The sequence below is a fragment of the Salmo salar genome, chromosome ssa05 (genome assembly GCF_905237065.1).
Source record: "Salmo salar chromosome ssa05, Ssal_v3.1, whole genome shotgun sequence".
NCBI lineage: Eukaryota > Metazoa > Chordata > Actinopteri > Salmoniformes > Salmonidae > Salmo > Salmo salar.
Genome location: NC_059446.1, coordinates 47391034 through 47405251, shown reverse-complemented (window position 1 = coordinate 47405251; position 14218 = coordinate 47391034). Strand labels below are relative to the sequence as shown.

At 41.9% G+C, this 14218-nt stretch overlaps 1 protein-coding gene across 7 annotated transcripts in view; it reads right to left on the bottom strand.

Moving 5' to 3' along the window:
- The window catches only part of LOC106604982 (receptor-type tyrosine-protein phosphatase U), a 297005-nt gene that overhangs the window by 40022 nt on the left and 242765 nt on the right, over nt 1-14218 (bottom strand). For all 7 annotated transcript variants that reach the window (XM_045718284.1, XM_045718282.1, XM_045718285.1 and 4 more), the window contains 3 exons: nt 13628-13744; nt 772-926; nt 254-389 (listed from right to left, as the gene is read on the bottom strand). In XM_045718284.1, the coding sequence (XP_045574240.1) occupies nt 254-389; nt 772-926; nt 13628-13744 (408 nt within the window). The remainder of the gene's footprint in view (nt 1-253; nt 390-771; nt 927-13627; nt 13745-14218) is intronic.

Sequence of the window (14218 nt, the reverse complement as noted above, 5' to 3'; positions counted from 1 at the left end):
CGATTAAGATATGCTATATCATCGAAAGAAAAGCCACGTGCTTCTGCATTGCACTGTGACAATGTAAGCCTTCGCATTTCGGAAACCATCGACCTATACACAAGTTCCAGTGGGGGAGCTAGGCTAGAATATTCCCCTCACTCTCTCTGAGTTCCCCAAACACAATATAGGCAATACAGATGTAAGGAGACCAGAGCAGTGTGAATCATTTTATCTTCCCCCACTGAAATGTACTGTAGGCAAGCCCATTCACCTCTGTCTGGATCATGTTAATGCGTCGTGAGCAGAGAGTTTTTACACAGTTGTAGATGTCCACCACACCCTCACACTCGGCCATGTCCAGCATGACGTCCAGCACGATGTAGCAGCCTGTGCGGCCCGCCCCCACACTGACACAGAGACACATGGAGAACAACATGTCACTGACCTTTGACCCTTTAGGACAAGCCTTCACATACAATACTGTAATAACAGTGTTCAGATAAGGGTTGGCTCTCTCTTTCTTTGGGTGACATGAAAATAATAGAATCAGGGCTGGGGATGGATGCAATTCCCCTATACAAGGCTTCAGCCACAGCAGGTAAAACTGGTTGAAATAGCGTCCGACTCATAACGAATGTAAAACTGATTAGAATTGTGTCATTTCAATCAGCTTTGCCCACTGGGACTAAGCTTTAAAGCTTTGAAAACACAAAGTAGTAATGGTTGCATGAGCATTGACAGCTAGCAGGAATTGGTGTACTGCAATGTGCGTTGATTGGAGGCTGGTACCTGCAGTGGACGACCACAGGTCCAGCATCGGGGGGCGTGGATGCTTTGACCCGTCGTATGAAGGCCAGCAGGCCTGTGGCGTGGTAGGGAACCCCATGCTCCGGCCAGGACGTGAAGTGGAACTGACGCACCTCGTGTTTAGCTGAGTAGCCCATCTGTGGAAACACAACATCAGAAGAAGAATAGAAAGAAGATTTACATGAAAGTATTCAGAAAGTATTCATACCCCTTGACATTTTGTTGTATTACAGCCTGAATTCAAAATGGATAAAAAAAAAAAATATATGATTCTCACCCATCTACACACAATACCCCATAATAAAGTGAAAACATGTTTTTATAAATGTTAGCAAATGTATTGAAATTCAAAAACAGATATCTCATTTACCTAAGCATTCATACCCATGAGTCAATACATTGTAGAAGCACCTTTGGCAGTGGTTACAGCTGTGAGTCTTTCTGGGTAAGTCTAAGAGCTTTGCACACTTTGATTGTGCAAAATATGCCCATAATTATTTTCAAAATTCTACAAGCTCAAATTGGTTGTTGATCATTGCTAGACAACCATGTCCAGGTCTTGCCATAGATTTTCAAGTAGATTTAAGTCAAAACTGTAACTCAGGAACATTCACTGTCTTCTTGGTAAGCAACTCCAGTATAGATTTGGCCTTGTGTTTTAGGTTTGTTTGTATTTATTATGGATCCCCATGGCAGCAGCTACTCTTGCTGAGTTCCAGCAAAATAAAGGCAAGTATACAATTTTAAAAACATTACAGTCACAGATTTCACAACACACTGTGTGCCCTCAGGCCCCTACTCCACCACAACGTACGTGTGTATGTGCATGTGTTGCTTCACAGTCCCCACTGTTCCATAAGGTGCCTGTTTGGCCCTCTCTGGGGGTATCATCGGATGGGGCCACAGTGTGTCTCAGCCTCCAGTATTTAGTGTGTCGGGGGCTAGGGTCTCTCTCTCTCTCTCTCTCTCTCTCTCTCTCTCTCTCTCTCTCTCTCTCTCTCTCTCTCTCTCTCTCTCTCTCTCTCTCTCTCTCTCTCTCTCTCTCTCTCTCTCTCTCTCTCTCTCTCTCTCTCTCTCTCTCTCTCTCTCTCTCTCTCTCTCTCTCTCTCTCTCTCTCTCTCTCTCTCTCTCTCTCTCTCTCTCTCTCTCTCTCTCTCTCTCTCTCTCTCTCTCTCTCTCTCTCTCTCTCTCTCTCTCTCTCTCTCTCTCTCCTCTCTCTCTCTCTCTCCCTTCTCTCTCTCTCTCTCTCTCTCTCTCTCTCTCTCTCTCTCTCTCTCTCTCTCAGCCCTAGGACCATGCATCAGGACTACTGGCGTGATGACTCCCTGCGTCCCCACCTGCTGTGCTGCAGCCCCAGCTTCAACTGTTCTGCCTGCGGCTATGGAACCCTGACCTGTTCACTGGACGTGCTACCTGTCCCAGACCTGCTGTTTTCAACTCTCTAGAGACAGCAGGAGCAGTAGAGATACTCCATCGACAAGCACTGTGATTATTATTTGACCATGCTGGTCATTTATGAACATTTGAACATCTTGGCCATGTTCTGTTATAATCTCCACCCGGCACAGCCAGAAGAGGACTGGCCACCCCTCATAGCCTGGTTCCTCTCTAGGTTTCTTCCTAGGTTTTGGCCTTTCTAGGGAGTTTTTCCTAGCCACTGTGCTTCTACACCTGCATTGCTTGCTGTTTGGGGTTTTAGGCTAGGTTTCTGTACAGCACTTTGAGATATCAGCTGATGTAAGAAGGGCTATATAAATAAATTTGATTAGAAAAATTTGATTTGATGTTTATCTATTTTTAAATCAAATTCTACTGCTTGCGTCAGTTACTTGATGTGGAATAGATTTCCATGTCGTCATGGCTCTATGTAGTACTGTGTGCCTCTCATAGTCTGTTCTGGACTTGGGGACTGTGAAGAGACCACTTGTGGTATATCTTGTGGAGTATGCATGGGTGTTCGATCTGTGTGCCAGTAGTTCAAACAGACAGCTTGGCGCATTCAACATGCAAGTAGTGATGAAGTTAATCTCTCCTCCACTTTGAGCCGGGACAGATTGACATGCATAGTATTGATGTAATTCTCTGTGTACATCCAAGGGCCAGCCGCGCTGCCCTGTTCTGAGCCAATTGCAATTTTCCTAAATCTGACCACACAACTGAACAGTAGTACTGTTAACCTCTTACATCTAGACGTTCCGCTAGCGGAACACCTGCTCCAATATCCAATGATAGGCATGGCGCGAATGACAAATTCCTCAAAAATACAAAAACTTCTATTTTTCAAACATATGACTATTTTACAGCATTTTAAAAGACAAGACTCTCCTTTATCTAACCACACTGTCCGATTTCAAAAAGGCTTTACAGCGAAAGCAAAACATTAGATTATGTCAGCAGAGTACCCAGCCAGAAATAATCAGACACCCATTTTTCAAGCTAGCATATAATGTCACAAAAAACAAAACCACAGCTAAATGCAGCACTTACCTTTGATGATCTTCATCAGATGACACACCTAGGACATTATGTTATACAATACATGCATGTTTTGTTCAATCAAGTTCATATTTATATCAAAAACCAGCTTTTTACATTAGCATGTGACGTTCAGAACTAGCAAACCTACGGTGAATTTACTAAATTACTCACGATAAACGTTCACAAAAAGCATAACAATTATTTTAAGAATTATAGATACAGAACTCCTTTGTGCAATCGAGGTGTCCGATTTTAAAATAGCTTTTCGGTGAAAGCACATTTTGCAATATTCTGAGTACATAGCCCAGCCATCACGGCTAGCTATTTAGACACCCACCAAGTTTAGCCCTGACCAAACTCCGATTTACTATTAGAAAAGTTTGATTACCTTTGGTGTTCTTCGTCAGAATGCACTCCCAGGACTGCTACTTCAATAACAAATGTTGGTTTGGTTCAAAATAATCCATAGTTATATCCAAATAGCGGCGTTTTGTTCGTACGTTCAAGACACTATCCGAAGTGTAAATAAGGGTCATGCGCACGACGCATTTCGTGACAAAAAAATTCTAAATATTCCATTACCGTACTTCGAAGCATGTCAACCGCTGTTTAAAATCCATTTCTATGCAATTTTTCTCGTAAAAAAGCGATAATATTCCGACCGGGAAAGCGTGTTTACGTACAAAAGAGAGAGAAAATAAAAGCATGGGATCCCCTCGTGCACAAGCCTGAGTCTCATAGTACTGTGACTGGCCACTATCCAAACGCGCTAATGTTTTTCAGCCAGGGGCTGCCTCGATATCATTCAGCTTTTTGCCGCCTTCTGAGAGCCCATGGGAGCCGTAGGAAGTGTCACGTAAAAGCAGAGATCCCCGGTATTGGATAGAGATAATCAACAAGGCCAAGAAATGGTCAGACAGAGTACTTCCTGTACAGAATCTTCTCAGGTTTTGGCCTGCCAAATGAGTTCTGTTATACTCACAGACACCATTCAAACAGTTTTAGAAACTTTGGAGTGTTTTCTATCCAAAGCTAATAATTATATGCATATTCTAGTTTCTGGGCAGGAGTAATAATCAGATTAAATTGGGTACGTTTTTTATCCGGCCGTGAAAATACTGCCCCCTAGCCATAACATGTTAAGAAGGTAGAGCAGCGCTTCATTATGGACAGACTTCTCCCCATCTTACTCCCCATCCCCACTGTTGTATGAATATGTTTTGACCATGGCAGTTTACAATCCAGGGTTACTCCAAGCAGTTTAGTCATCTCCACATGCTCCTTTTCCATGTAATTTATTACAAGATTTAGTTGAGGTTTAGGGTTTAGTGAATGATTTGTCCCAAATAAAATGCTTTTAGTTTTGGAAATATTTAGGACTTACTTGCCACCCACGCTGAGACAAACTGCAGCTCTTTGTTAAGTGTTGCAGTCATTTCAGTCGCTGTAGTAGCTGACGTGTATCATGTCTAGTCATCCACATACATAGACACACTGGCTTTACTCAAAGTCAATGGCTTGTCGTTAGTAAAGATTGAAAAGAGTAGGGGGCCAAGACAGCTGCCGTGGGGTATTCCTGAATCTACCTGGATTATGTTGAAGAAGCTTCCATTAAAGAACACTTTCAGTTCTGTTAGACAGGTAACTCTTTATCCACAACATAGCAGGGGATGTAAAGCCATAACACATACATTTTTCCAGTAGCAGACTATGATCAATAATGTAAAAAAAAAAAACGCACCGAAGTCTAACAAAACAGCCCCCCCAATCTTTTTATTATCAACTTCTCTTAGCCAATCATCAGTCATTCATGTAAGTGCTGTGCTTGATGAATATCCTTCTCGATAGGTGTGCTGAAAGTCTGGTATTCTAGTGGTTAGACTGTTGGGCCAGAAACTGAAAGGTTGCTGGATCGAATCTCCGAGCTGACAAGGTAAAAATCTGTTGTTCTACCGCTGAGCAAGGCAGTTAACTGACTGTTCCCTGGGTGCCGAAGACATGGATGTTGATTATGGCAGCCCCCTGCACCTCTCTGATTCAGAAGGGTTGGGTTAAATGCGGAAAACACATTTCAGTTGAATGCATTCTGTTGTACAACTGACTAGGTATCCCCCTTTCCCCTTGTCAATTTGTTTACTGTAAAATAGCATTGTTTCTGGTCAAACACCATTTTTTCTAAAAGTTTACTAAGGGTTGGTAACAGGCTGATTGGTCGGCTATTTGAGCCAGTAAAGGGGGCTTTACTATTCTTTGGTAGCGGATTTACTTTTGCTTCCCTCCAGGATTGGGGGCACACACTTTCTATTAGGGTTAAATTGAAAATACAGCAAACATGAGTGCCAATATCGTCCGCTATTTTCCACATTAATTTTACAGCCGAGTTGTCAGAACCCAGTGGCTTGTCATTGTTGATAGAAAACAATCATTATTTAACCTTTTCAACAATCACTTTACAGAGTTCAAAATTACAATGCTTGTCTTTCATAGTTTGGTCAGCGATACTTGTGTAGTGTCAGCATTTGTTGCTGGCATGTCATGTCTAAGTTTGCTAATCTTGCAAATTAAAAAATCATTAAAGAAATTGGCAATATCATTCGGTTTTGTAATGAATGAGCCATCTGATTCAAGAGCGGAGTAAGCTTTTTCCGAAAACGTCATTTAAGGTGCTCCAAAGCTTTTTACGATCAATCTTCATGTCATTTATCTTAGTTTCATAGTGTAATTTCTTATTTTTTTCAGTTTAGTCACATGATTTCTCAATTTGCAATAGGTTTGCCAATCGGTTGTGCAGCCAGACTTATTTGCCATTCCTTTCGCCTCATCCCTCTCAACCACACAATTTTTCATCAATCCACGGGGATTTAACAGTTTTTACAGTCATTTTCAAATGGGTGCATGCTTATTTGTAACTGGAATAAGCAATTTCATAAATGTGTCAAGTGGAACGTCTGTTTGCTCCTCATTACACACCACGAACCAACAAATATTATTTTCATCAACAACAAAGGAATCACTACAAAAATTATCATATGACCAGTTATATACTATATTAGGCCCTGCCTTTGGAACTTTGGTTTTCCTAGATATGGCTACTATATTGTGATCACCACATCCGATGGATTTGGATACCGCTTTAACCTGTTAGGGCTAGGGGGCAGTATTTGCACGGCTGGATAAAAAAATGTACCCGATTTAATCTGGTTACTAATCCTACCCAGTAACTAGAATATGCATATACTTATTATATATGGATAGAAAACACCCTAAAGTTTCTAAAACTGTTTGAATGGTGTCTGTGAGTATAACAGAACTCATTTGGCAGGCAAAACCCTGAGACAGATTCTGACAGGAAGTGGATACCTGATGTGTTGTATTACCTTTAAACCTATGCCATTGAAAAACACAGGGGCTGAGGAATATTTTGGCACTTCCTATTGCTTCCACTAGATGTCACCAGCCTTTACAAAGTGTTTTGAGTCTTCTGGAGGGAGATCTGACCGAACAAGAGCCATGGAACGATGATGGCCCATTAGACACCTGGCGCGCGAGTTCATGTTGGGTACCCTCGTTCCAATACATTATAAAAGAGAATGCATTCGTCCACCTTGAATATTATTCATGTTCTGGTTAAAAAAGGCCCTAATGATTTATGCTATACAACGTTTGACATGTTTGAACGAACGTAAATATATTTTTTCCCCTCATTCATGAAGTGAAGTCCGGCGGGCTTAGATCATGTGCTAACAAGAAGGAGATTTTTGGACATAAATGATGAGCTTTTTTGAACAAAACTACATTCGTTATGGACCTGTGATACCTGGAAGTGACATCTGATGAAGAGAATCAAAGGTAATGGATTATTTACATAGTATTTTCGATTTTATGCATAATTTTAGCTGATTTTATGGTTTTGGTGACGCCTGTCTTTGAATTAGAACAACATTACACACAACTCTTGTAAATGTACTGTCCTAACATACTCTAAATTTATGCTTTCGCCGTAAAACCTTTTTGAAATCTTAAAACGTGGTTAGATTAAGGAGATGTTTATCTTTCAAAGGGTGTAAAATAGTTGTATGTTTGAAAAATGTGAATTTTGACATTTATTTGGATTCAAATTTGCCGCTCTTGAAATGCACTTGCTGTTGATGGAGTGCACCACGGGTGGGACGCTTGCATCCCACCTAGCCCATAGAGGTTAAACCAAATTTCTGCAGCATTAGTAAAGACGTGATCAATACATGTTGATGATTTAATTCCTGTGCTGTTTGTAACTACCCGGGTAGATTGACGGATAACCTGAACCAGGTTACAGGCACTGGTTACAGATTGAAGCTTTTTCTTGAGTGGTCAGCTTGATGAAAGCCAGTCAATATTTAAATCACCCAGAAAATATACCACTCTGAATCACATACATTGTCAAGCATTTCACACATGTTATCCAGATACTGACTGTTAGCACTTGGTGGTCTATAGCAGCTTCCCACAAGAATGGGTTTTAGGTGAGGCAGTTGAACCTGTTGCCATATTAATTCAACAGTATTTAACATGAGATCCTCTCTAATGTTTACAGGAATGTGGTTCTGAATATAAACAGCAACACCTCCACCACTGGCATTTCTGTCTTTTCCTTAAATGTTATAACACTGTATTGCTACCACTGTATCATCAAAGGCATTATCTAAGTGAGTTTCAGAGATAGTAACAGATGACAATCATATTCTAAAAAATTATTGATTTCATGAACCTTGTTTCTTAATCTACATATGTTAACGTGGGCTATTTTGAGCAATTTTCAAAGTTTTACTGGGAAGCTTAGCAGAAATAGATATGCTAATGTTATTTACAGTTGAAGTCGGAAGTTTACATACACTGGTTGGAGTCATTAAAACTTGTTTTTCAACCACTCCACAAATTTCTTGTTAATAAACTATAGTTTTGGCAAGTCATTTAGGACATATACTTTGTGCATGACACAAGTCATTTTTACAACAATTGTTTACAGACAGATTATTTCACTTGTAACTCACTGTATCACAATTCCAGTGGGTCAGAAGTTTACATGCACTAAGTCGACTGTGCCTTTAAACAGCTTGGAAAATTCCAGAAAATGATGTCATGGCTTTAGAAGCTTCTGATAGGCTATTTGACATCATTTGAGTCAATTGGAGGTGTACATGTATTTCAAGGCCTACCTCATTGCCTCTTTGCTTGACATCATGGGAAAATCAAAAGAAATCAGCCAAGACCTCAGAAAGAAAATTGTAGACCTCCACAAGTCTGGTTCATCCCTGGGAGCAATTTTCAAACGCCTGAAGGTACCACGTTCATCTGTACAAACAATAGTACGCAAGTATAAACTACTCCAAAACCGCCACAAAAAAGCCAGACTACGGTTTGCAACTGCACATGGGGACAAAGATCGTACTTTTTGGAGAAATGTCCTCTGGTCTGATGAAACAAAAGTAGAACTGTTTGGCCATAATGACCATCGTTATGTTTGAGGAAAAAGGGGGAGGCTTTCAAGCCGAAGAACACCATCCCAACCGTGAAGCACTGGGGGTGGCAGCATCATGTTGTGGGGGTGCTTTGCTGCAGGAGGAACTGGTGCACTTCACAAATTAGATGGCTTCATGAGGAACAAAAATTACGTGGATATATTGAAGCAACAGCTCAAGACATCAGTCAGGAAGTTAAAGCTTGGTTGCAAATGGGTCTTCCAATGGACAATGACCCCAGGCATACTTCCAAAGTTGTGGCAAAATGGCTTAAGGACAACAAAGTCAAGGTATTGGAGTGGCCATCACAAAGCCCTGACCTCAATCCTATAGAAAATGTGTGGGCAGAACTGAAAAAGTGTGTGCGAGCAAGGAGGCCTACAAACCTGACTCAGTTACACCAGCTCTGTCAGGAGGAATGGGCCAAAATTCACCCAACTTATTGTGGGAAGCTTGTGGAAGGCTACCCAAAACGTTTGACCCAAATTAAACAATTTAAAGGCAATGCTACCAAATTCTAATTGAGTGTTTGTGAACTTCTGACCCACTGGGAATGTGATGAAAGAAATAGAAGCTGAAATAAATCATTCTCTGTACTATTATTCTGACATTTCACATTCTGGTGATCCTAACTGACTCACAAGTGGTGATCCTAACTGACCTAAAACAGGGAATTTTTACTAGGATTAAATGTCAGGAATTGTGAAAAACTGACTTTAAATATATTTGGCTAAGGTGTAGGTAAACATCCGACTTCAACTGTGTGTTTATTTTATTTATTTCACCTTTATTTAACCAGGTAGGCAAGTTGAGAACAAGTTCTCATTTACAATTGCAACCTGGCCAAGATAATGCAAAGCAGTTCGACACATACAAAAACACAGAGTTACACATGGAGTAAAACAAACATACAGTCAATAATACAGTAGAAAAATAAGTCTATATACAATGTAAGCAAATGAGGTGAGATAAGGGGGGTAAAGGCAAAAAAGGCCATGGTGGTGCAGAGTGAGCTGCACACAGTGGACTTCCTACTAGGGCACACCGCCTCAGTGCTAACAATATAAATCTGGTTCATAGGCACATGATTACTGCATACAATAGCTGTAGGATCAGCAGAGGCATTCAGGGCAGTTAGAGGGACATAAATTAGGTTACTTACATTGTGTCTACCAACGCCCCTGGTATAATGTCCATTTCCTGAAGCCTTATGACAACTCAGCGTCACAATGGTAGGGATTAACTTAGCTGGGCTTGGGTCATTGACAAGTCATTGTCTCAACGCAGCTTCATAATGCTGTGAAAAGATCCAGGAACCCAATGATTTGGGTGGATGTCATCCTCTTCATAAAATGTGTTTTGTTTCCAAAGCGTATCGAAATTGTCAACAAAAGTTATACCCATTGAGCTGCAATAATCACGTAGCTAGTTGTGAAGAGATATTGTCCTACTGAAATTGTCCTGCTGAAATGTCTGGTTGAAAGCAGACTGAAACAGGTTTTTCCTTAGGATTTTGCCTGTGCTTAGCTCCATTCCGTTTATTTTTTATTCTGAGAAACTCCCGTCCTTAACGATTACAAGCATACCCATAACATGCTGCAGCTACCAATATGCTTGAACATTTGAAGAGTGGTACTCAGTAATGTGTTGTATTTGACCCAAACAGAACATTTTGATTTCAGGACAAAATGTTAATTGCTTTGTCACATGTTTAGCAATATTACTTTAGTGCCTTGTTGCAAACAGGATGCATGTTTTCAAATAATTTTATTCTGTACAGACTTCCTTCTTTTCACTTTGTCAATTAGGTTAGTACTGTGGAGTAACTACAATGTTGTTGATACATCCTAAGTTTTCTCCTATCAGAGCTATTAAACTCTATTAAAATAACAATTGGCATCATGGTGAAATGTTTTCCTCCTCTCCAGCAACTGAATTAGGAAAGACGCCTGTATCTTGTAGTGACTGGTTGTATTGATACACCATCCAAAGTGTAATTAATAACTTCACCATGCTCAAAGGGATATTTAATGTCTGTTTTTTGTACACCCATCTACCAATAGGTGCCCTTCTTTGCAAGGCATTGGAAAATCTCCCTGGTCTTTGCGGTTGAATCTGTGTTTCACTGCTCGACTGAGAGACCTTACAGATAATTGTATGTGTGGGGTACAGAGATGAGGTAGTCATTCAAAATCCTGTTAAACACAATTATTGCACACAGAGTGAGTCCATGCAACTTATTATGTAACTTGTTCAAATAAATGTTATATTCAGAACGTGTTTCGGCTTGCCATAACAAAGGGGTTGAATACGTATTGACTCAAAACATTTCAGATTTTCTTTTTTTCTAAATGTCAAGATATCCAGCACAGATCCAGCAACAAACGGACACTATTGTTAAGTACATCTACAGTACGGCACAGCTACAGTGAAGCATGGACTACATGGTCCAGTGGAACTGGAATCCCTATGTGTTAACTCTCCACCATGGATGTGACATGTTAACTACAGCTGCAATCTGACAGCCAGCGCAAGGCTTTACTCTGTTACTCTGTGCCTGAGGAGGCTTGTGCTCAATGGGGAGCTAGGCGACAGACGCATCACTGCAATTTCCTCCTCTGAGCCGAGTTGAAAAAGTAAAGAAAATATTTGAAGAGAGAGAGAGACCCCAAAAAAATGTACTCAGAAGACCAGGCGCAGTGAAAACAAACTGTCAAATTCTCCTAAAATCTCTGCTTGATAAGTGAAGTACAGTGGTGCTCCCACGGAGAGTGGCGGCAACAGTGAAACGATAATGCTGTGTTTGTGCCACTGTCACTCCGCAGAGTTGCTCTGAGCCGCTCCATGGAGAGACCCTGGCGTTGATTGACAGGATGGTCTACTGAGAGCAACAAACCCTTCAAGCTCAGGCTCTGTCATTGTAGAAGCAGCAATGCCTCAGCGGTGTGGGGGGGGGGGGGGGGTTAAGTAGCTTGAGTTATTAAATCCTCTCACTGCAGGCATATTTAATCAGAGGGCCCTCGATGGTCATCGTCTCTGAGTCAGATCGGTCTGTACATCAGGAGCTGTTGTTTATTCTAATCTCTCTACATCGTATTTATGCATCGTCAGGCAGTAAGACAATGTCTACTCAAATCAGTGTATACCAACTGCTGCTGTCTCTGCAATGTTTATGAGTATTAGGAAGGAGACTGGTACAGGGGCCAACTCAGTAACAAAGGAGAGGAACGAACCATAGAGCCAGAGTATTATTTACTACTATCACCTCTCTTTAGTCAGAGACATGCTGCTATATGTCCGCCAAGTGCCTTTATCACAAAGAGGAGTCAAAGAGGCCTCTGTGGAGCCATGTTCTCTGAATAGGATGCATTCACAACAGAAGCACCTCATAATTGAGACAGATTGACTGCTGGTTCTGTTCAATTGGACTGATAAACATCAGACTCTCTATTATAGAATACTGCCTGGAAACGCTGAATGAAGAAACAATGCCATCAGGGTATATTTGAGCAGTGAAGCCATAAGAAACCCAAATATGAAAAGAATGAGGGAAATATACTTGGGAAATAGCTGGGGAGCGTAGCTGGAGGCTCCGGACTGGGGAGCATCGCTGGAGGCTCCGGACTGGGCAGCGTCGCTGGAGGTCTCGCTGGAGGCTCCGACCTGAGGAGTGTCACTGGAGCCTCCGGACGGAAAAGCGTCGCTGGAGGCTCCGGACTGGGAGGCGTCATAATAGGTTCCGGACTAGTGACCGTTGCTGCTGGCTCCATGCCATGGATCATCTCTACATGTTCCGCGCCAAGGATCATCACTGGAGACTTCTTACCATGGATTATCTCTACAGGTGCCATGGATTATTCCTACAAGGTTCGTGCCATGGAATATCCCTACAGGCTCCGGGCCATGCATCATCACTAGAGGCTTAGTGCCATGGATCATCTCTACAGGCGTCGGACCATCGATTATCACTGGGGGCTTTGTACGAGAAGCAGGAACCGGTCTCACCGGACTGGGGAGACGCACTGAGGACCGAGTGCTCAAAGCAGGCACCAGCCGTACTGGGTTATGGATGCGCACTGGAGGGAGAGTGCAAAGAACAGGCACAAGACGTACTGGATTCTGGAGGCACGCTGGAGGGAGAGCGCAAGGAGCGGGCACAGGATGTACTGTGCTATGGAGGCGCACTGGAGAGAGAGTGCGAGAGGCAGGCACATGCTCACCACAAAAAGCACGGGGAATTGGCTCAGGTCCCAGTCCTGGCCCAGCCAAACTACCCGTGTAAAAAAAGCACGGGGAATTGTCTCAAATCCCAGTCCTGGCCCAGCCAAACTACCCGTGTGCGAGAGGGGGCTGCCTCTCGTTCTTCCAAGGTAGGCTCCGATATTACCTGGCCCCAAGTCCAGTCAATCGTCTCAATCCACTCCTGATGTGACCAGATGTCCATTTCTGCCCGGGCACGCCGCTTGATCCAATCATAGTGGGTAGTTCTGTAACGCGGGTCGTCTAAAGGAGACCAAGGTGCGGCGTGTGAAGTGCTCATATTTTTTTTTTTTATGAATACACTTTAACAAAACAACAAAACGACCGACAACAGTTCCGTCAGGTGACATACACTAAACAGAAAACAACTACCCACAAAACCCAGGAAAACCCCTACTTAAATATGATCTCCAATCAGAGGCAACGAGGATCAGCTGCCTCCAATTAGAGATCAACCCAAACAATCCCAACATAGAAATAGAAAAACTAAAACATAGAAAACATAGAACAACCCAAAACACCCCCTGTCACGCCCTGACCAACTCTACCATAGAAAATGACATCTTACTAGGGTCAGGACGTAACAGAATGGTTGGACATACCCTCTCCAAGGCATAAGTACGAACTGTGTACTCCAAAAGTGTTTCCAGCTTCAGCAGTGTAATCTTGATGTCTCCATACATCTCACTGTCATCAGGCCAGTATTTACAGCATTTCACCTGGTCAACAGAGACAAATAACATTTGATCAAATATGCATACAATGATAGTCACAGAAATGTGTTTGACATGTGTTTGACCAAGCAGTGTTATTTGTTGGAGAATTATGTTACCTACTGCTCAGCATAAAATAAATGTAAGGAAGAAGACACAGAACAATTATACTTAAATTCAGCTCCAACAAAATCTTCCATAGATAGAGGAGGTAATAGTCTTTAATGATGGGGAACATAATATCTAAAACTGGTCCACCACTAATGTTTTCCATTAAGGCAAAGGATTTTGTAATTTTTTATTTAGGTTAGATGTTCTTTTGATTCAGCTGACGAACCATCCAGCGCTAACACATCGATTATGGAGTACAGTTGCTAAAAGGGAACAGCAAAGTTGATGTACTGATATTGATAGAAACATTTTGTCATCCTAACCACTATGTCTATGTTTATGACTTCAGAAGAAAATAATGGGACCCTT